The sequence below is a fragment of the Anabrus simplex genome, chromosome 2 (genome assembly GCF_040414725.1).
Source record: "Anabrus simplex isolate iqAnaSimp1 chromosome 2, ASM4041472v1, whole genome shotgun sequence".
Classification (NCBI taxonomy): domain Eukaryota; kingdom Metazoa; phylum Arthropoda; class Insecta; order Orthoptera; family Tettigoniidae; genus Anabrus; species Anabrus simplex.
This window is the reverse complement of record NC_090266.1, coordinates 288,344,713-288,368,402: the sequence shown is the minus strand read 5'-3', so window position 1 is coordinate 288,368,402 and position 23,690 is coordinate 288,344,713. Positions and strand designations below refer to the sequence as shown.

Here is a 23,690-nt window from a genome sequence, read left to right as displayed (position 1 = left end):
TTTTGAGATATAAGTCTCATCATAAAAAGAATTCAACCCCCTTTTCAGTCCTTTTTACAACCTCACTAATTCATATGTTCCGGAGTACCCAGTGTCCTTAGTGAATTTTCCAGAAACAAAAAGAGTTGTGTTTTATTTATTTTTAGAGGAGATTCGAAATACCAATTTTCATGACTGTAACATCTTCAGTTTTTTAGATATAAGTATCCTCATAAAAGGTATTCAACCCCCTTTTCACCTCCCCCCCCCCCCGCCTTAAGAGGATTTCCCAGAAAAAATATGTGTTTTCTTATTTTTAAAGGAGATTCCAAATACCAATGTTCAGGTCTTTAAACTGTTAAGTTTTTGAGATGTAGATACACTCATTTTAAAAATTCACCCCCATTTTTCACCCCCTTAGCGGCGGAATATCCAGAAATCCTCCCTTAGTGAGTAGCTACATTGTAATATAAATGTATCCTCAGAATTTCATTTCTTTATGTCCAGTAGTTCTGACTCGGTGACGATGAATCAGACAGTCAGTCAGTCAGATCATGTTATTTTATATATACTAGTTATGATCATACATAAAATTCTCATTTTTAAACAAAGGAAAAATTCAATTTATAAACAAAGAATACAAAATTATTTTGTTCCTTCATTTATAAAAGAATAAGTTACTCATGCATAGTATAGATCTCTTCTTCCAGAAGAATAGATTTCCTCCTCCTTAATTTGTTGAATTTTGAAGACGACTTAAAAGTTTCCTCCCCATAGAGGTTTTTAATGTTGCCATTGATGCCTTCATGGCCCATACTTATAGACCCTACCACTCATGTGTCCAATGCCACTGTGGAGCTCTTAAGGCAACCTTCAATTCCAAAAGAGGAGTGTTGGAATGTTGTGGTTTTCTCATAAAAATAAAATGTCATGTAAATATCTTGTGTATATCTTAAGGAAAGCAACATTGAGGTTATGTGTCGGTAGCTCAGATAATTGAGTGGAGTGGTTTATCTTTGTTTGTTTTGTTCTTTGAACGTTTGAACTGCTTGATGTGTGTGATGCTTAGTTGTAGCATTGCCTACGATATAATAGAAGGCCTGGACAAGCCGACACATTTCTGGGCGAACAAAGTAGTTCAGGCGATGGCCGCTTGGATCGCGTTTATATTCTGTTGTTTTCATGTTCTGTCTGTATCGTTATATTGAAGATTCATACAATAACGCGAAACAATGCATTTTTATTATCATTATGTCCGGTGTGAATCAGATATAAATATATAAAACAACTTAGAACACACTACACTTCATAGATTTCTTTCATTTTGCACTTGTTTATCACACAAGAATAAAGAATAGGGAAATAGGCCTAAATAGAGGTACTCGCCCGATTTTTCCCTATTTCTATAATTTCAACACTCTTCTGCCCAGAGGTTTGCTGTTGAATTTGTTTAACTAATCACAGTCATTAGTCACTTTCTTTGCATTATTATCAAGACTTTCCTTGGTCAACTCTAGTTCTTTAACGACTCCGACGCTATTAAGTTTCCGAGGCCTAGGGAGTCTTTCATTTTCACGCCCTTCTTGGCCCTTGTCTTCCTATGGCCGATACTTTCATTTTTCGAAGTATCAGGTCTCTTTCTGTTTTTCTCTCTGATTAGTGTTAAATTGAGGGTGGTTGCCTGGATGTACTTCCTCTTAAAAAATAATCACCACCACCACCACCACCATGGCGGTAATTTGGAAGCACGTCACTAAACAAATGTTAAATGCATCTCATCAACCGTCCATATACTGCAAATCGTGAGCCCAAATAAATTAAAAAACCGTCAAAACTCTTTATATTTCATGTTAGATAAGGCCTTATCTTATAAAATGAAGTTTAATATGTTATTTCTTCTCATAAAACATGTTGCAGTAACACACGTAATCATAGAATTCGCGCCAAATAACAGAACATAAACGTGAACCTAGCGGTGGAAAAGAGAAAAACTATTACCCCGCTTTTAATGCAAGAAATTGGCTTTCTGTCCAGGCCTTCTAGTATCTAATAGGCTTTGATTGTAGTCAACAGCTAGCAGCGCCCAAGAAAATCCTAAGAAGAAGAAGTCAACAGCTCGTAATAAATGGATGTGTGTCATGAAGCTGGTGTTTCTATGGTAAAATTTGATTACAGTACCTAAAATGGTGTAACGAGCAGAAATGAAGATATATCAAGAGGTTACGGGTCCAGAGCTCCAGAGCGCCAAAACGCCCCAGTAAATTTTCGGACAATATAAGTTGAAATGGAGTAACGAGAATTAACGGACGAAGCAAGTTGTGACATTATTGACGGGAAAAGTGGCGACCTCGTGGACCGGTGAAGAAACACTGAATAGGAATGTAGCCAAGCTTACAGTGGAGAATTATTTTTCGTGGGCATTAAAGGTGAAAGAAGAGCTGTTGTTGAAAGATGTATGGGAATCAGTAATAGGATATGAGGATACGCCAGGTTGTCAACTGCCTCAGACAGAAACGAGACGACGAGCGCGAAACAATGTGATCGCATTAGCGGTTATTTTCTAAAATGTGGGAGAAGATTTTGAAAGTGACATTGCAGGTATTGAATCAGCGAAAAAGGCATGGGAAAAACTGTACGAGTTATGTAATGACGGAGGGCTAATGAATTGTGCTATGACACTGAAACAGTTAACTCATTTTGTGAAGCCCAAGGACATGAGTGTTCAAGAATACTTCACAAAAATAAATCAACTGTGGAGGAGAACGAGTAAAGCCGGATACAAGGTCACAGATCAACAAGTTGCAGGAATGATCATCGGAAATCTTACAGAGGAATATGCAATTTGTATCCCTTCCTTGGAAGCTGATTTGGCGAAACTGACCATCCCGAAGGTGAAGGCGAGATTACTCACGGAGGAAAGCACAAGGAAACTTCAGCAAAATGGAGGAAAGGCTTATGACACTGGAAAATGTGAGGAGGATGAAGCTCAAGCCATGGTTGTTCAACAGAAGCGAGATATCAAGAAAGATGACGTGGGACGAGGAAAACAGTATAGTTGCTACAATTGCGGTAAGCAGGGACATGTATCTAAATATTGTCGCAGTACCCAAAAGTGCTTCATTTGTGGTGAGTCGGGACAATATTCAAAAGTATGTCCAAAAATGAAGAGTGACGAATCATCGCAGGGGAGTAGATCAGTGAATGCGAGTGGAAAAGTGGTAAGCTCAGAAATTATATATGTAGTAGATAAGGCAATGAGCATGGTAGTTTCTGTAGAAACTGAGAAAATTAAAGAATGGCTGTTCGATTCAGGTGCGTCCCATCATATGTGTCCAACAAAGGAGATGTTTATAGACATGTTAACAAATGTAGCCGGGAATGTAGAAATAGGAGATAACAGTAAGCTGGATATCAAAGGTATAGGTAAGGTCAAAGTAAAAATGTCAACAGGCTGGATAATTACATTTACGGATGTGTTGTATGTACCAAACTTAGATGCAAATTTAATATCAGTTGGTAAGTTAACCAGCAAATGTTTCAAAGTAGGATCTGCAGCTGAGAAAGCAGTGGTTGTAGATAAGAATGGTGATGAAACATTGTTTATTGCAAACAGGAGGAATGATGTGTATGTAGTACAAATAGAGGAGAGAAATGATATTGTACCTGTGAGTGACTGTGATCAAATAATAGATCAAGAATGTAATAACAATGTAGCATTTAAATGTGTTGGGCAGGTTAGGTTGTGGCGTGAGAGATATGGACATGTTCATTTTGAAGCTTTGTTTAAATTGCCTATGTTAGAATTGAAAAGGAGTAATGATATTAATACTTTTTCTGTATGAATTCAGGGGAAACTAAGTAACAAGGGAGTACCTATGTCTTGTGAGCGTAAGGCAGATAAACCACTTGATGTGCACACTGATGTAGTTGGAAAAATTAGTCCACCATGAGTTAGAGATTAAAGATCTAGGGAAAGCAACTAACTTACTGTCAATAAAAATATAACAGACAAAAGAAGGGGTTATGTTGAGTCAAAGTTTGTACATTGAAAAATTACCTGCTCATTTTTTTCATGTGTGACTGTAAACCAAGTAAGACTATTTTACCAAGTGGGTATTCAGCAGCTGAAAATGATGAGTAGGAATTTGATTGTACCATTTATTGCAGTGCAGTAGGAAGTTTACTATATTTGTCAAATAATACTAGACCTGAAATTGCATTTGCAGTAAGTAAAATTAGTCAAAATTGTCAAAAACCTAAGATTAAAGATTGGAAAGAAGTGAAGCATACCATGAGATATCTATGTGGTACTACAGATTTAAAGTTGTGTTTCAAAAATTGTGAGGAGTCAGTACAAATCTTCTGTGATGCAGATTGGGAAGGAGATACTAAGTCAAGAAGATCAGTGAGTGGGTATGTAAGCACAGTGGCAGGGGGAGCAGTATCATGGTATAGTAAGAAACAGAGTTGTATTGCTAGATCTACCATGAATGCTGAAAACATGGCAATGGCAGAGGTATCTCGAGAAGTAACTTGGATGAAAGATTTGCTATCAGAGCTAGGGCTGGAAAGGTTTATGGATATACCTTGTAAAGTTTTTGCTGACAATGCAGCAGCAATTAAATTGGGTAAAAACGATATTGTGAGTGAAAGGTCAAAACATATTGACATCATGTACCATGTATGTAGAGAGCTAGTAGAAAAGGGGTTCATTGAGTTTGTTTATGTAGCATCAGAGAAAAATGCTGCAGACTTGTTCACAAAGAATTTATCTGGCAAAAAGCTTGAGAGTTTGTATAAGCTTATAGGTTTGCAATGAGAGGATAATTGATTGAAGTGTAGTATTTTATTTTTTTCAAAAAGGGGGGAGTGTTGGAATGTTGTGGTTTTCTCATAAAAATAAAATGTCATGTAAATATCTTGTATATATCTTAAGGAAAGCAACATTGAGGTTATGTGTCAGTAGCTCAGATAACTGAGTGGAGTGGTTTATCTTTGTTTGTTTTGTTCTTTGAACGTTTGAACTGCTTGATGTGTGTGATGCTTAGTTGTAGTCCAAGGTAAGTAGACTATTATAAGTTAGGCCACTCCCACCCGTTCAGCGGAGAATTTACCCACACTGCTTTGCGCGCTGTGACGTCATGTGGCGGATAACTCAGGCCCCGGCAGACTTAGGAGTGAGTGAAAAACGAGGTAGCTAGTGAGTGTGTGCGTGAGGAACTAGTAAAAAGGAAGTGTTGTGAGAGAAGCTGTTATCCATGAGTAAAAATAACTGTAATTGTGCAGTTGCAAATTGCAAAAATTATGGCCGTAAGACGAGTGGTATAATGTATCATCGTTTCCCTAAAGATGCAATGACACAGACAGAATCGTTATCGCGGTGCAAGCGTGCCGATGAAATCAACGTGAACAATGCACGTATATGCTCAGCTCATTTCCTTCCGGAGGATTACGAGCGTGATTTAAAGATGAGCTGCTCGGTTTACCGCTAAATAAGAAACTAAAAGCAAATGCAGTTCCATCACAGCATTTACCAAATTGGCACGGAGAAGTACGTACAGCTGAATGTGGCACGAATAGCGAAGCAGTCGAAGAGGTAAGGATGCTAAAGATTTTGCTCCATAAGTACTGTTGAACTGATTAACCTTGATTTAGATTATTCATTTGTTAACTTTTATCTTCTCGAATAACTTTTTTTATTCATAGGTAGTTATGATTCCTCATTTGTAAGAAATAAAACAGCCGACCTCGTTGGTGTAGTAGTAGCAGCGTTATTGACTACTATTCCCGAGGTTTCGGGTTCGATCCCCGATTCCGCCAAGTAATTTAATCTGGCATGGAGGATTGGTACAGGGTCTCACCAGCCTCGTGAGGTCAGTCGGTGGATTAGGACACGTAGAACATCATCGGCGTTCAAGTATAAGACCTACGGGGTTACACGTGTTATGTTACTTAGAAATAGAACGGGAAACCTGGAACTGTGGCAATCTACCTTATTTCTTTTGCTCTTTTTTCGTTTTAGGCTGTACGTGATCGTGTTCAATGGCATCGAAGTAGAGAAGCGCGAAAGAGAGCAATTGCAACCTTGGAGTCTATATCCCCGAAGAAAAGGAAACTGGACCAAGTCACAAATACAGAGCCCATCTGTGAACTCTCTGATATGAAACTGAAGGACGAAGAAATTAAGACTGAAAACCGGGTGAGTTGGCCGTGCGGTTAGGAGCGCACAGCTGTGAGCTCGCATCCGGGAGATAGTGGGTTCGAACCCCACTGTCGGCAGCCCTGAAAATGGTTTTCCGTGGTTTCCCATTTTCACACCAGGCAAATGCTGGGGCTGTACCTTAATTAAGGCCACGGCCGCTTCCTTCCCATTCCTAGGCCTTTCCTATCCCGTCGTCGCCATAAGACCTATCTGTGTCGGTGCGACGTAAAGCAACTAGCAAAAAAAAAAAAAAAAGACTGAAAACAGAAATAGAAGTCCTAAGGAAGAAAAATGCAGTTCAAGAAATTGCCTTAAAAAAGTGTGATGCAGCCCTTAAAAAGGCCAAAGCTGCAAGGCACATGTTGCCAAACAAGAGGAAATTATCCAGAATTCTGAAAGAACGTGTCGTGAGGAAGAAAGTGGAAAGTGTTCTGTCGAAGTGTTTCACTCCCGGACAAATTCACTGCTTGTTACGAGGCAACAAACGAGTAAGATGGAGCTCCGAGGATATTGCCAACGCACTGACTTTAAAGGCCCTTTCTCAAAAGGCTTATACCTATTTAAGAAAGCGCAACATTCTTTTGCCGTGTCGTGCTACGCTTCAGAATTGGACTAGGAATTTTAAGTGCAATCCGGGTGTTTCGGAAGAAGTTCTTTCAATTTTGAAAGTTAAGGCCCGTACATTTAGCGAGTTAGATAAGAAAGCTGTGTTGTGCTTTGACGAAATGAACATAGATGGCCGTATCTGTTATGATGCCTCGGAAGACAGAATTTTAGGACCGCACAGCAATGTTCAAGTTGTGATGATTCGCGGTTTGTGTAAATCTTGGATGCAACCACTTTATTACGATTTTGACGTGACAATGAACAGCGAAGGGCCTCCGTGGCTCAGACGGCAGCGCGTCGGCCTCTCACCGCTGGATACCGTGGTTCAAATCCCGGTCACTCCATGTGAGATTTGTGCTGGACAAAGCGGAGCGGGACAGGTTTTTCTCCGGGTACTCCGGTTTTCCCTGTCATCTTTCATTCCAGCAACACTCTCCATTCTCATTTCATAGCATTTATCAGTCATTAATAATCACCTTGGGAGTGGCGACCCCATTGTAATAATAGCCTATATATGTTTCATTCATTACATTCCTGACCCGGCCTAAGACTGGAAAACAGGTTGTAGGTTTTCATTTTCAATGAACAGCGAATTGCTCCAAGATATAATAATGAAAGTTGAAGATTTAGGGCTACATGTCGTGGCGGTAACGAGTGATATGGGGGGAAAGAATTCAAAAGTGTGGAACGAACTCTGCGTCAACACATCAAATTTTTTTTCATAAATCCAGCGGACAAGGAAAGAAAGATCTGGGTTTTTTATGACGTGCCTCACTTACTGAAGCTCCTTCGAAACCACTTTTTAGATGAGGGGGTAATTTTTCCCGATGGAACTGAGATAACGAGGAAGATAATTGAGGACGTATTAGATAGCCAGAAAGGCGATTTATCTATTACGCATCACATATCAGAAGCTCACATCAGTGTCACAGGTCGAGCGCGACAGAAAGTAAGAATGGCTGCGCGCTTGCTTTCACACTGTACAGCTAAAGCATTGAAGTATGTTCTAGGTAAGGAACGCGAGAGCATTTTCTTTGAATTAGTGAGTGATGTTTTCGATGTTCTGAATTCTCGAGTTCCCTTTGACCATGGTACACCTCTCCGTAGCGGATTCGGTCTCAATCTTACGAGCCAGGAGAATACATTAAGAAGGTTCATGGACGTTTGCCGTGGCATGTGCTTTGGAAGTAGAAAAGGTTTGTTGCCGTTTCAAAAGGGATTTCTCATCTCCATCACGTCACTTCTGGGACTGTTTCAAGAAATCCGAGAAGAGAATGGAAGATACATCCTAACATCTCGACTAAATCAAGACTGTCTAGAAAATTATTTTTCGAGAATTCGAGGTCTTGGTCAACCCTACAGCACTTAAGGTGAAACACAGGATTCGGCTTCTTATCTTAACAGGAAACTCAAATGACATACCCTTATCAGGAAGTACATCAGTTGCTGAAGAAAGAAATAGTAACTTACTTCTGTGGCAGACATTGAAACACGGGACGAGGAAACAGATGAGGAATTCTTCAAATTCATAAGTAGTGAACTGTGGATTGAAGTAAGAGAAGAACGCCCAGCGAATATTATACGTAGTTCTGACAATGAAGACATTAAAGTACACGAAGAAGAGTTACTGAGTAAAGTCCACGAGTTAGGGCAGAAGTGTTCTAATAATGAGGACGTTTCTCCCGATACTGTCCAGTACATGGTGGGCTACATCGCATTTAAATGCAGAGCGATTGATAAATCCTTGGGATCAGAAACTGAAATGTGCCCGATTCCTGGGGCAAGTTCTAATTCCTGGATATCTACTGTTTCTCGAGGGGCCTTTTTACTCCGACAAACACAGACAAACAATTCAAAATTATATTTGCTGGTTTTCATGGACATGACAGTTCGAAGTGTGACAAAGTGATTAAAACTTTGTCTTCAGTTATTAAATCGAAGTTTCCTCAGGTTCATGAAAATATAATTCATTTATATACAAGGACGAGGACATTTATTCGCATCAGGCATTTGAATAAGGAAAGGCAGTTGCAAGCAGCAAAGAAATATACCCCAAAGAAGAATCTGATGTGGACTGCATCTCAGCCAGTAAAATAATGAGGATGCCCTTCACTCTCTTGCATACAGGTATGTTCGGTTTACGACAAATTAAATTAAATTAATGCATCGTGGCCGTGGAACTTGTTCAATTGTATATAGTACCGTATTACCGTATTAATTTTGTATGCTATGTATTTGTGTTTATTTTACACATTTTTAAAACGTGTAAATTACGAAAGTAGTACGTCTCGCAACCTACATAGCATGCGCTGTCTCAAGGCTATCCGCCATATGCTCTCTGAGTTAATTTCCACAGAGAGGTAAATGTTTTACCAACTTAAGTGTGGTAATAATTTGAGATTCTGATTCAATGATGGACTATACAATAAAAATTTCACCAAAGAAACAATATAGGACCTATACATCTATTACAATTAAATAGAAGTACGGCGTGATTATGCAATTAAAATCATTTAGTATCTGACTACGCCTATACACTAGCAAACTAATAGACAGTAAAGAGACTGCTAGACGGACGAATGTGCGCGGGAAGTCGGTGAATCATACCTCAGTGTCCATGATCTTGGCAAAAAATTATACCCCTCGTACCCTTTCTCACAGCATATGCAAAGTCCTTACTATTTGCTGTGGCGCTATGCAAATCAGTTAGTCGCGACGAGCGACATTTTGTGCGTATTTCCGCTAATAATTAACGAAAATAAAGTAAAGAATTAGCTCATAAGAAAACAGGGTTTGTACAAAGTGCTTTTATAAAAAATAATACTCCTATATTCCTAGTTTCAGACGGCTTAAATGGAATAATTTTTTCTCCACAAAGTGGGGGGGGGGGGGCGACTGCGCCCCTTTGTCGCCGCTACTGCAGCCACACATAGGATGTACTGAATCATATGTTGGGGACTCTCGGTATTTTGTCAACAAGTTGTCAGCTGTAACCCTTCAACCTGCACTTTCGGTGAGTTTCGATGTGGAGTCCTTGTTCTCGCAGGAATTGTGGTTGTCTTTCAATCACATTACTGCTATACAGGCTGAACACAAATTCAACCAGGTGTCATTCAGACAGAAATTTATGTTCCTCTGACTAGCTCAGAAACAGGCCCAAAAGCCTATATGATGTCTATAAGAACAGTCCGTGATAGCATCAATGGCAACAGATGTACTCATGTTATGAAATTAAGACACTTAACACATAGCCTGGAATGAACCATCTGATGAGGAACGTGTGAATTTGGAAAACCCCAAAAACAAATAACAATAGTGGAAGGACAGGGAAGAAAACTACCTATATAAATCCATAATGGCTGGTAACCACGTATTACTTCATTGATAGCCAGTGTCTTAGTTGAAGTTGTTAGGATTTTTACATATTTCCATATTTTCCTGTATAATTCTAGACCTGTAGTGTATAGTATGGGTAAGAGCTTGAACATCTTGGAACATGACATCATGGCCCGACAATAGGGTGTGCTCAGCTAATGCTGACTTGTCTGGCTGTTTGGAACAGATATTTCATTAGTGTTCCTTGGTATGAGTACCAATGGACCAGCATGTTTGGCCAATGTATACCTTGCTGCAAGTACAGGGAATTTTTTACACCCCAGTGTGTAACAGAGTGGACAATCTGACCTTACTTTTACCTAAACTGTGAGAAATTTTAGTTACGTTGCCAAGAATGGTTTTTATATTGTGCTTGCATTAGACCTTGGCAGTTTGATCTGTGGTATTTTGAATGTAAGGCAGGTAGGCAGGCAAGCCTTCTTTCTGTGAGTTTTGCTTAGTTGTCCCTCTGGGATGCAGGGCTCAATGAATCTATACATCATTGTAACCATTACCCTTGAACATGACTTTGAGTGTGTCCATCTCCTCCTGGATATTTGATGGCTAACAAATTTGTGTCACTCTCATGGTGAGTGTTGTGAGAATGCCCTGTTTTTGTGCTGGATGGTGGTGAGAATCTGCATGGAGATAGAGATTTGTGTGGGTAAGCTTACGATAGACGGTATGTCCTAAGGGGCCGTCCTACTAGAACATACAAGAAAGGAAGACATCTGTCTGACTCCAACTCCATAGTAAATTTAATTGAAGGATGCTGATGATTTAGGTGGTTTAGAAATAGATTAAATTTCTCATGACCTTCTGTCCAGACCACAAATGTATCGTGAACATACCTCCACCAAATCATAGGTTGACGGGCGCCGAAGCAATAGCTTCCTCCTCAAAATGCTCCATAAAGAAATTAGCGACTATCGGTGAAAGTGGACTTCTCAAAGACACACCATCCGTTCGTAAAATTGCCTATCCCACAAGAAATAGCTGGAAGGCATGCAGTGATGAAAAAGCTTAGTAACATCATCAGGGAACAGATGCTCAATGAGAGACATGACTGAGTCAATCGGTACTTTAGTAAACAAGGAATACACATCGAAACTCACCAGAAGTGCATTGCATTGATGGGTTATGGTTGACAACTTATTGACGAAATAGAGAAAGTCCCTAATGTATGATTCAGTACGTCCTATATGTGACTGAAGCGATTTGCTTGGGTATTTAGCCAGAGCATACATAGGAGAACCCATCACACTAACTATTGGTCTGAGGGGAACGTCTTCTTTATGAATTTTTGGAAGTCCATTTAATCTTAGTGGCACTGTGTCCTCCGGAGACAGATGTTTAGCCTCCTCCTTTGAAATTGAGGATTGCATTAAGAGCTTCATAATAGAGTTGGACACACGACTGGTAGGGTCACATGAGCTCAGTCTGTAAACAGACTCTGACCATATAGCCAAGATCTTTTTCTTATACTCGTCAGTGTCCATAACCACTGTTGCATTACCTTTATCAGCTGAGAGAATGGTCTGTTCAGAATTATCTTTGAGTTCCTTCAGAACTCTCCTCTTTCAGCCCCCGATTTGTTTGATGACCTTGCTGTTACTTCACAACACACATACGGTGTAACAGAAATATCTTAATTGGAGCTTAGATGGTGTCATCAGCTCCCACTTAGAATGCGAGCGTACAGTGAGTCTTCTGGTGATGAATGAGACTACTACTTACTATACACTAACAGTAAAGCATTCTTAATTTCAAACCTTCATTACTGGAGAAATCTACCTCGTGAACAGTCAAGAGTTTCTTCTGAACATGTGGACCAAAGTTTCCTGCGAAACGTAATGTATTTCACCTTGTTTTCTTGACACAGCAAAAGCCCAAAAGCTTATTATCGTGTCTTATCCTGCTTAATTTATTACTGCCAGCACTGCTCAGCAGAAGAATGGGTGCAGCTCTCACCAAGCTGGACTATGGATTCCATCTTCATATATATATATATAAAATAACATGTCCTGACTGACTGACTGACTGACTGACTGACTGACTGACTGACTGACTGACTGACTGACTGACTGACTGACTGATCGCCGAGCCAAAACTATTGGACATAAAAATATGAAATTTAGGGGATACATTTATATTACAGTGTAGGTGCTCACTAAGGAAGGATTTTTGGATATTCCATCACTAGGGGGTTGAAAAGGTGTGGGGGTGAACTTTTGAAATGATTATATCTATATCTCAAAAAGTGAACAGTTTAAAGACGTGAAAATTGTTATTTCAAATCTTCTTTCAAAATAAAGCAACATGAATATTTTTGTTTTTAGAAAATTTACTTAAGGGGGGTACAAATAAGTGAAAAGTGGGTTGAATCCTTTTTATGAGAATGCTTATATCTCAAAAGCTGAAGATGGTACAGACGTGAACATTGGTACATGGAATCTCCTTTAAAAATAAAGAAACACATACTTTTTGGTTTTAGGAAAATCCACTTAAGGGGATGAAAAGAATTGCAAATGGGGAGAAATTTTAAAATAAGTATATCTCGTAAACTTAAACATGTTACACATGTAAAAATCTCCTTTTGAAAGCAAACATTTTTTGTTTTCAGAAAATACACTTAAGTGGTTAAAAGAAGTGAAAATTGGGTGAATTTTTAAAATGAGTATATCTCAAAAACTTAAACATGTTACAGACATAAAAACTGGTATTTGGGATCTCCTTTAATAATAAAGAAATACATATTTTTTGTTTTCAGAAAATTCACTTAAGGGTGTAAAAAAATAAATGAAAAGGGGTTGAATCCTTTTTATAAGGATGCTTACATCTCAAAAACTGAACATTTTACAGACATGAAAATTGGTATTTGGAATCTCCTTTAAAAATAAGGAAACATGTAATTTTTTGTCTTTGGAAAATCACTTAAAGGGGTGAAAAGAATTGAAAACGTGGATAAATTTTTAGAATGAGTATATCTACATTATATAAAAAAAACCCAACATTTTATAGACGTGAAAATTGGTACTTGGAATCTCCTTTAACAATAAATTAACACACATTCTTTGTTTCCAGAAAATCTGCTTATGGGGGTGAAAATAAGTGAAAAAAGCAGGTGACTTTTAATAATAACGTTATTTGCTTTATGTCTCACTAACTACTTTTTCAGTTTTTGGAGACACTGAGGTGCCGGAATTTTGTCCTGCAGGAGTTCTTTTACATGCCAGTAAATTTACCTACATGAGGCTGACATATTTGAGCACCTTCAAATACCACCGGAATGAGGCAGGATTGAACCTGCCAATTTGGGGTCGGAAGGCCAAGAGCCTCAACCATCTGAGCCACTCAGCCAGGCAGGTGAATTTAAAAAATGAGTATATCTCATAAAGTGAAGATGATACAGATGTGAAAATTGGTATTGGAATCTCCTTTAAAAATAAAGGAACATGTATTGTTTTTGTTTTTTTGGAGAAGCCACTTAACGGGGGTGAAAATAAGTGAAGAAGGAGTTGAATTCTTTTTATGAGGATGCTTATATCTCAAAAACTGAAGATGTTACAGATGTGGAAATCAGTATTTGGAATCTCCTTTAAAAATAAAGGAACAAGTATTTTTTTTTCGACTTGAGGGAGGACTGTTTCTCACACGTAGAGTTTGATGTCACATGCTCTAGAATTAACTCTGCCAGTAGCCTGGTCATCTTAGCTCCAAAAGACAATACTACAAACGTGGTTTAGGAATATGTTCTGGGGTAATTGAAATGCAATTTTTCAGTAAGTTTTTATACTTTAGGGATTTTCAGATAATGTCTTAGTGCAGTACTGAGGAACGATTAATTTTATCAAATTACAAAATCCTTGCAAGCGACGCCACGGGTAACAACTAGTATATCCACATAATTTTAGGTATTTTTCACATAAGAGATTATCCAACTTCTTGAGGTTGATAGTTTTGTTTTTTAATTCCTTTAAATATTTGAAGCCATCACTTTTCAGTTTCAACTGAGTTAATTTATAATGGTAGGTTCTTCAGTCTGCCGAAACTAATTTTGAATAAATAAATGATAGTGAGAGAGCCTGTTAAACAGGAAGTTCTGATACACATGGGAAAGATGTTATGTCTAGTATAATAAGCTGAGGTTAGTTCTGATTAACACCATTGCATTTTATCACTGTGTTTCTCTTACCACTGCACCAGATTTATGCCTCCTTACCTTAAAGAAAGATACAAAGATCTATGATTCAGAATTTGCTAGTACAACCAGAGCCAATAGAATAGCAGTTATAAATTTCTTGAGGATGGAAAAAGGTGTGTAAATATTTGCACATGGTCATGATTAAGATTTCTCATTTCTTTTTCTTTTTTTTAAGTATTTAGACATTGTGATCAACAATTTAATGTACTTAGAGAAAGTTGGGCATATCATGGACTTTGTCTAGGTTTGAATACTACTTCTAGGTTGGTCAAGATTGAAATTTCAATGTATTGCTCTTCTCAGAGGTTCCCATAAAAGCAAGCTTCATACCAGGATTAGAATCCTCCATGACAATGGTGGGAAGTGAACTCTTTATAGCAAAGAATAATCCTGTGAATAAAGGTAATGCAACGGTGGTAATGGACACTGATAAGCATAAGAAAAAGATCTTGGCTATGATGTCAAAGCCTGTTTACAGATTGAGTTCACCTGACTCTACCACTCATGTGTCCAATGCCACTGTGAAGCTCTTAAGGCAGTCCTCAATTTCAAAATTTCTACGACAAGCGCTTTTCTTTCCATCCTCAACTCTGTTCTATTCTTCTATCCTTGCCAGTCTGCATTCCACTTTATTTTATTTGTATTTATTTCTTCTACCACATTCATCCCTGATTTATCTGATGAGCTTGATGTTTACTTCGCAATGCACATACGATTGAACACCGAACATCTTAATTAGAGCCAAGATAGTTTCATCACCTCCCACTCAGATGTCTAATGCACAGTGAGTCATCTGGTGGCGAATGAGAGTACCACTTACTATACCGGGTGGTTCACCAGCCCCTCATTATTTTTGGAGTAACTGGACTTTGGACCCTTGAGGCATAAAACATTTTATGACTTTTTGTTCACACGCTTCCAGCTAATGGTACTGGAAGGCTAGAATCCTGGGCTAGCATTTACAGTACTACTACAGAACCCCTTATTATCTTCTTGTCAAATCAGTGTATTTCCATACAGCAGAGATGCCAAACTTCAAAGGTGGTTGTCTGTAGTGGCATGGTCTTCTGCGGATAAGAGAAGGTTGTAATAAACCAAAATAGTGTGAAAAAACATTAAATCCATATAAAACTATTACTGTACAAAAATTCCTTGAGATTCATAAACTGTAGTAGTAACACTATTACTGTCAATTTTTGTCTCAAAAAAAGATGAGAACACCTTTGCACTGCCCTTCGATGCATACATACTCTTGATGTTCTTCTTATTTCTTTTAATTTTCCAAAGCATGGACAGTCATTGAGTTCTCCATGTTTCATTGAAAAATCACATTTGCATGTTGCACAGAACACGTGTCCTGGTGAAATTTCTGAATGTCCTAGGCATGAAAAAGTTTTCTGTGTACTGCTTTCAGTAAATGGTTCATGGTGTGGGTTACTGTAGTCACGTCTTAGTTCGTGAACCATGGGCAATGGCTGAGTGGCCTTGTAAGTAGTCGTGAGTATTGTGGTGCCATTACTGAACTGAACGCCACACGCCTACGTGCCTACATCTGCAATCAACATGCCAGAGTGCAGCGCTGGATAATGACGTCTTGTGCAGTATAAATTGGCATGCAGGATGAGCTGCGGGGCATTGCCGTGCGCCGATCTGTCTACACTGTACTCCAGCCATGTATGGTATTCCCTATTTGAAAATGTGATCTGGATAGGTGGACCGACACAGGTCGTGAGGTTTCACCTCTGCACGCACATTCAGCCATTCCCTTTTTCCCTCTCACTGTAGTCATCTTTGCCTCCAGCAAACTCATGACATATTCTATTGAACAGAAGGACTTTCTTCCTTACTTTTGATGTCATGTGCTTTAAGATAGGGCTTCCCTTAATATTTGTGTTCTGGCAGTGAGAATATTACTGTGACTTAAAGGACACTCAGGAACTGACAACAGTCATACCCACTAATAAGCATCATTGTAAATAATGTAAATAGTTAATTTTTATGGTCATCAGCGAGAACAACCTGTAGTTTCAGTGCTATTTAAAATGAATGAATACTTGAAAACTGGTGAATCAATAAAGTTAAGTTTGTGTTTTTACAAGTGTTTGCTTTTGTGCATAACACAAAATTGGCGACGAGGTTAGGTTACACAAGGGCCACATACCGCCAGTTTCTTACGAAATTGGCGACGAGGTTAAGTTACGAAAGGGTCACGTATTGCCAGTGTTTACTAAATTGGTGACAAGGTTAAGTTACGAAATGGCCACATACCGCCAGTTTTTACAAAATTGGCGACGAGGTTAAGTCACGAACTTGGCGACAAAAAACAACTTATGAACGCCCATATTTTAAATGAAATTAGCAAGCAAGGACAAGTATGACAGTGGCACAACAACGTAAAAGTGCAAAATGAGTGACGAGGACAATAACGAAATGGTTCCACTGTGCCTTATACCAGGCAAACGTACAAAATTCAGGTGGTAGACAGTTAATCAATTTTGATTACTACTTACTGTTGTAAGACTCTGATTATTACCCACCATATCGCCTTATTCAGATTACACTAGTGTACCGTTCTGCAGTTATCATGCCTAATACAACCCCCTTGGAGTTCATCATCCACATGATGCAACAGCAACAACAGCAGCTACAGAAGTTGCTACAACAGCAAGTGCAACAGCAGACAACTTTTGTCAAAGCATTACAGGCAATTTCTGTCCAGAAGACAAGCTTTTCTGTCCCTACATTTGACCCTTTTGATCTCACAAAAGAAGTGTGGCAGTATTAAGACAGCAGTGGGAATTGATTGGAATTTCTTAATTTATTGTTTAATTTTTTTGTGTATAAGATTTTATTTTGTTTGGACGTTTGAACTTGAAAGAATTCTGTTTTAGAAACTCTTATTTATAGGTTGTATCTAAATTATCATTTATCTGTGAATTTTTATATATATATATATATATTCTTTTTGTTATCAAAATTTGTGAAAAGGCATGTACCTACAAGTGCAGTTCTGGAAGCGCACTTCCTGTTGCATAAACAAAGACTTTTCTCGAACATTTGTCAGCAAGAACAAAGAGACTTTTGATTGGAGAAAATAATGGTTAATGTAATTGGTGAATGGAAAGTCGAGGGTGAATTCCGTATTCTGATTGGTTCTCTTTGGTGGTTGCACTATTTCCTGTTTCTGGATCTTCCCTGCTCCTTCGGTGGGAGCAAGGTAGGATCTGGATCTTTGATCGTCTGACCACTTTAGTGAGAGGATGTGCTCCTCTTTCGGTCTCCTCGTGGGAAATCCGGTCTCAGGGTAAGCACTGTTTCTATGTTTATTTCAGTTTTCAACTTAATTTAAATGTAATAATTTCTTTTTCTTGCACAGGAGTTTATTCTTGAGTTTTACGTTCACTGCTAAAGTTGTCGAAATGACATAGCTCTTCATCTAAGATCTTGTACCATTTGTTTTGGAGGCAATACCTTCTTTTTAACTTTGTAACTTATAATGTAATTATCCCTCGGGTTTGCCTCCCCATATTTCTGTGTCGCCTTACATAAGTACTGAAATTCTATGCTCATTACCTGAAGTGTTTTAGGTAGTGATGCAAATTTCCTGTACCTCTGTGTTTACTTTTATTTCTACTTTGTGTAGATTGGGATTAGCCCTCATTTAATCATCATGTATCATTGGACACTTTTCTTTCAATTCAAATTAAGTTATTAAATTTCTTTTTAACATAATGCGCATGACTACAGGCATGCTTAACAACCTTTTAATTACCATTTATAAAGATCTTTCTATTTCGAGTTCTTAATTTGTTCCTTTCTATTATGAGTTTTGATTTGTTTCCTTTTTAAAATAAATAAATGTGTGTAACCCAAGGGCAATTACCCTCTATGTTTTCTTTCTTCGCAAAAGGCTATGTTCCATTACCTCTCAGGGTTCCATGCCACTTTCCATATCCATTCTGTAGTTGTCATGTTTCCTAACCTTTTATTTACATTTTGTGCTGCAACGCTTTTGTTGAACCTTAAGTTTTTGTTTTACTAAGTTTAAATATCATAACATTATTATTCCTATTATTTTATTTGTGTAATCAAGCTGTAACGGTTACATTGAACCACGCTCTGCTACCAGGAGAGTTCCTACTGCTGTCGATAATAGTCCAAATAGTTTTTCCATCCTTACCACATAACTGATTCTCTGGTGCAAATGAAGGAGACTTCACCAGTTCATGACCTCTCCCACCTCGTCCCTTTCCTCTTTGAACAGGTTGCCTGCTGCTAAGAGATCGTCCTCTGCTGCAAGATTGATCACGGCTGGTTGAAGAAGTAACTTTGTCTATTGTAGGTACAAAGTCCAGTGTGTGCACATTTTCATTAGCTGAATCACTATCACTATCCGACATATTACCACACTATTTACCGAGCTCGAAAGCTACATTTGTTTAAGTGCGGGCAGTATCCAGTAATCGGGAGATAGTGGGTTTGAGCCCCACTGTTGGCAGCCCTGAAGATGGTTTTCGGTGGATTCCCATTTTCACACCTGGCAATTGCCGGGGCTGTACCTTAATTAAGGCCACTGCTGCTTCCTTCCACTTCCTAGACTTTTCCTATCACATCGTTGCCGTAAAACATATTGGTGCGACGTAAAACAAATAGCGAAAAAATACCACACTGTTGAGGTATAAAATCCTCATCATCACTCATTACGTCTATGTATGATAATGTATCTTCGTCACCTGATTCGTCTTCTCCTAGCTTTTCAAGTTCTGCTAATAAATGAACCGGAGTAAAGAATTTGCCGCCGAGCCATTATTACGCACTATACTACACAAGAGGCAGGCACTAACTCGTGCACTCACGACCACTGCTAGAGGCATATTATTTAGTTACATCATGTGCCAATATAGCGCCACTTGTAATTATATATCACAGGAAGCAAGCAGTGAGCAGAATAGAGCTTTCTCTATCAAGGAAGTGAAGCAGTCAAAATGACCGCTTATGGTCTTCCTAGGTATAACAGTCAATATCGGTGTTCCCTTATCATCTACAGATGTCATTTTTTGTGCGAATGTGCATAACCCTAAAAGAATAAAAGTCACAAAAGCGCAACCTCGTGCCCTAAAAAAAATGAATACGAGCGTGGAAATACCTTGAAATTGTCTAATGGTCAAAATGACCACTCTGGTCATTCTAGTGCTAAAGGAGAAAAAGTATATTTGAATTCTTCTAAGGGATAACTTTATTATTTTGTCTTAAATTTAAATGATAAATTCCTGGCTTTAGCAATGGGCCTTGGATAAGTATATGATGATGGATGAGCAGTACTGAAAAGACAGAGTAAAATGAAGAGGAACCATTTGCCTTGATCTGGCTGCATCTGGAATACAGAAAAAGATGATGATCGTGGTGGTGGTGGTGGTGATTGAAGAATAAATAAATCTTGAGTTGCTCCACCTGGATTCATGTATCTTCTTAAGCTCTATTTTAATGAGACCTTTCCATAGACAATAAAGTATTCAGTTTTCTATTCTGTAACATTACACATAAGCAGGTAAAAAAGATACTAAAAGAAACTTACTAGAGTGAGTATTACGCAGACAAATATGAAGAAACAAGTCACCAGGTTGATGATGAGAATGAGGGTGCAAATCATTACGCAAGCACATACCAAAATCATGTTCCTGTACAGTTCTGTATCAATTACCTGTAACAAAGAAAGAAAACAGAATTATCTTAGTGTTTAATGTAGGAAAATTTGGGGATTATACCTGATGTAGTCTGCATTTATTTACTAGGATATTGTCGGTTATGGTAATGTTGAGAGAAGAAAACCACAAAATAATATTTCAAATTTCTAGCAGATTGATTGTATTTATACATACATACATACATACATACATTATCATTATAGACTGTTATGCCTTTCAGCGTTCAATCTGCCTCTGAGAATTTACTAAACGTCGCCACAATCCTCGATTTGCAACTAGTGTTGTGGCCTCATTTAGTTCTATACCTCTTACCTTTAAATCGTTAGAAACCGAGTCTAACCATCATCATCTTGGTCTCCCTCTACTTCTCTAACCCTCCATAGCAGAGTCCATTATTCTCGTAGGTAACTATCCGCCTCCATTCACCTCACATGACCCCACCACCGAAGCCGGTTTATGCGTACAGCTTCATCCATCGAGTTCATTCCTAAATTAGCCTTTATCTCCTCATTCTGAGTACCCTGCTCCCATTGTTCCCACCTGTTTGTACAAGCAATCATTCTTGCTACTTTCATGTCTGTTACTTCTAACTTATGAATAAGATATCCTGAGTCCACCCAGCTTTCGCTCCCGTTAAGCAAAGTTGGTCTGAAAACAGACCGATGTAAAGATAGTTTCGTCTGGGAGTTGACTTCCATCTCACAGAATACTGCTGATCGCAACTGCAAGCCCACTGCATTAGCTTTACTACTCCTTGATTCAATCTCACTTTCTATATTACCATCCTGGGAGAACACATAACCTAAATACTTGAAATTATCAACCTGTTCTAGCTTTGTATCACCAATCTGACATTCAATTCTGTTTAATTTCTTACCTACTGACATCAATTTAGTCTTCGAGAGGCTAATTTTCATACCATACTCATTGCACCTATTTTCAAGTTCCAAGATATTAGACTGCAGGCTTTCGGCACAGTCTGCCATTAAGACCAAGTCGTCAGCATAGGCCAAACTGCTTACTACATTTCCACCTAACTGAATCCCTCCCTGCCATTCAAACCTTTCAGCAGATGATCCATGTAAACTACGAACAGCAAAGGTGAAAGATTACAGCCTTGTCTAACCCCTGTAAGTACCCTGAACCAAGAACTCATTCTACCATCAATTCTCACTGAAGCCCAATTGTCAACATAAATGCATTGATTGATTTTAATAATCCACCTTTAATTCCATAGTCCCCCAGTATAGTGAACATCTTTTCCCTCGGTACCCTGTCATATGCTTTCTCTTGATCTACGAAACATAAACACAATTGCCTATTCCTCTCGTAGCATTTCTTAACTACCTGGCGCATACTGAAAATCTGATCCTGACAGCCTCTCTGTGGTCTGAAACCACACTGGTTTTCATCCAACTTCCTCTCAACGACTGATCGCACCCTCCCTTCCAAGATGCCAGTGAATACTTTGTCTAATCAATGAGATACCTTGATAGTTGTTGCAATCCTTCCTGTTCCCTTGCTTATAGATAGGTGCAATTACTGCTTTTGTCCAATCTGAAGGTACCTTACCAACACTCCACACTAATTTTACTACTGCATGAAGCCATTTCATCCCTGTCTTCCCACTATACTTCACCATTTCAGGTCTAATTTCATCTATTCCTGCTGCCTTATGACAATGGAGTTTATTTACCATCCTTTCCACTTCCTCAAGCATAATGTCACCAACATCATTTTCCTTCTCCCCATGAGCTTGTCTGTTCGCAACACCACCAGGATGATTTCCTTTTACATTGAGAAGATGTTCAAAATATTCCCTCCACCTCTCCAGTGATTCCCTGGGATCTATTATGAGTTCACCTGAATTACTCAAAACACTGTTCATTTCCTTTTTCCCTCCCTTACTAAGATTCTTTATTACTGTCCAGAAAGGTTTCCCTGCTGCTTGACCTAGCCTTTCCAGGTTATTACCAAAATCTTCCCATGGCTTCCTTTTGGGTTCAACAACTATTTGTTTCGCTCTGTTTCTTTCACCTACATACAAAATCCCTGTCTGCCTCGGCCCTTGTTTGGAGCCACTTCTGATAAGCCTTCTTTTAACGTTTACAGGCTGCTCTCACTTCATCATTCCACCAAGATGTTCGCCTTTTCCCATCTTTACACACAGTTGTTCCTAGGCATTGCCTTGCTGTTTCTACTACAGCATCCCTGTAGGCCACCCATTCACTTTCTATATTTTGAACCTGCTTACTGTCTACTGTTTGAAACTTCTCACTAATCATATCCATGTACTTCTGTCTAATTTCCTCATCCTGGAAATTTTCTACCCTTATTCGTTTGCAAACAGATTTCACTTTCTCTACCCTAGGCCTAGAGATACTTAGTTCACTACAGATCAGATAGTGTTCTGTATCATCGAAAAATCCGCAAAAAACTCGTACATTCCTAACAGATTTCCTGAATTCAAAGTTTGTTAAGATATAGTCTATTATGGATCTGGTATCCCTAGTCTCCCATGTGTAGCGGTGAATAGCCTTATGCTTGAAGAATGTATTCGTAACAGCTAAACCCATACTAGCACAGAAGTACAGCAAACCCTTCCCATTCCCATTAGCTTCCATATCTTCTCCACATTTACCAATCACCCTGTCGTATCCTTCAGTTCTGTTCCCAACTCTCGCATTGAAATCGCCCATTAGCACTATTCTATCCTTGCTGTTGACCCTGACCATGATATCACTCAATGCTTCATAAAACTTGTCAACTTCATCCTCATCTGCACTCTCACATGGTGAATACATGGACACAATTCTTATCCTAATTCCTCCAACTGACAAATCTACCCACATCATTCGCTCATTTACGTGCCTAACAGAAACTATGTTGCGTGGAATGGTATTCCTGAAAAACAGCCCTACCCCAGACTCTGCCCTTCCCTTTCTAACACCCGTCAAGTACACTTTATAATCTCCTATCTCTTCCTCATTATCTCCCCTTACCCGAATATCACTTACTCCTTGCACATCCAGATGCATCCTCTTTGCTGACACAGCCAGTTCTACCTTCTTTCTTCCATAAGCACCATTAATATTGATAGCTCCCCATCGAATTCCATTTCGTTCGCCAAGTTGTTTCCGAGGAGTCCCGCGCCTGTCAAATGGGAGTGGGACTCCATTACTCCCATAGGTCCGAGGCTTGCTTAAAATGTTCTGAGCTTGGTAATTTCATGAAGCACGATGTACCCTACTTGCACATAGTCCAAGTGAGGATCTCTCTTCTAACGGGTTATGGACTACCGATGAATTGTATAGTCCTAGCCGCCTGAGCACCAGGAGGGCCAGGACTCAGAATATGTCCGAGATGCCCACTCCCATTCCATAGCAACTGGTATCCCGACTCTCAGGACCACTTACTAGGCCACTCAGCCATTGCCCATGGTTCACGAACTAGAACGTGACTACAGTAACCCACAAACATGAACCATGTATTTATAGCACCTGAAAATTGCAAATTCTCATCCTGTACAACAGGTTTTAACTTACCTCAGATTACATTTACTATATCATGTATTATATTCTATCTATCAATCTATCTATTGTGTGTGGCCTCCAAAGAG

General features: G+C 38.9%; 1 protein-coding gene across 3 annotated transcripts in view; it reads right to left on the bottom strand.

Moving 5' to 3' along the window:
- Positions 1 to 23,690, bottom strand: part of LOC136864060 (patched domain-containing protein 3) — a 752,635-nt gene that overhangs the window by 57,561 nt on the left and 671,384 nt on the right. For 2 of the 3 annotated variants that reach the window (XM_067140594.2, XM_067140596.2), the window contains one exon: positions 19,942 to 20,067. The exons of the other annotated variant lie outside the window; for it this stretch is intronic. In XM_067140594.2, coding sequence (XP_066996695.1) covers positions 19,942 to 20,067 — 126 coding nt within the window. The remainder of the gene's footprint in view (positions 1 to 19,941; positions 20,068 to 23,690) is intronic. 3 annotated transcript variants of the gene reach the window in all.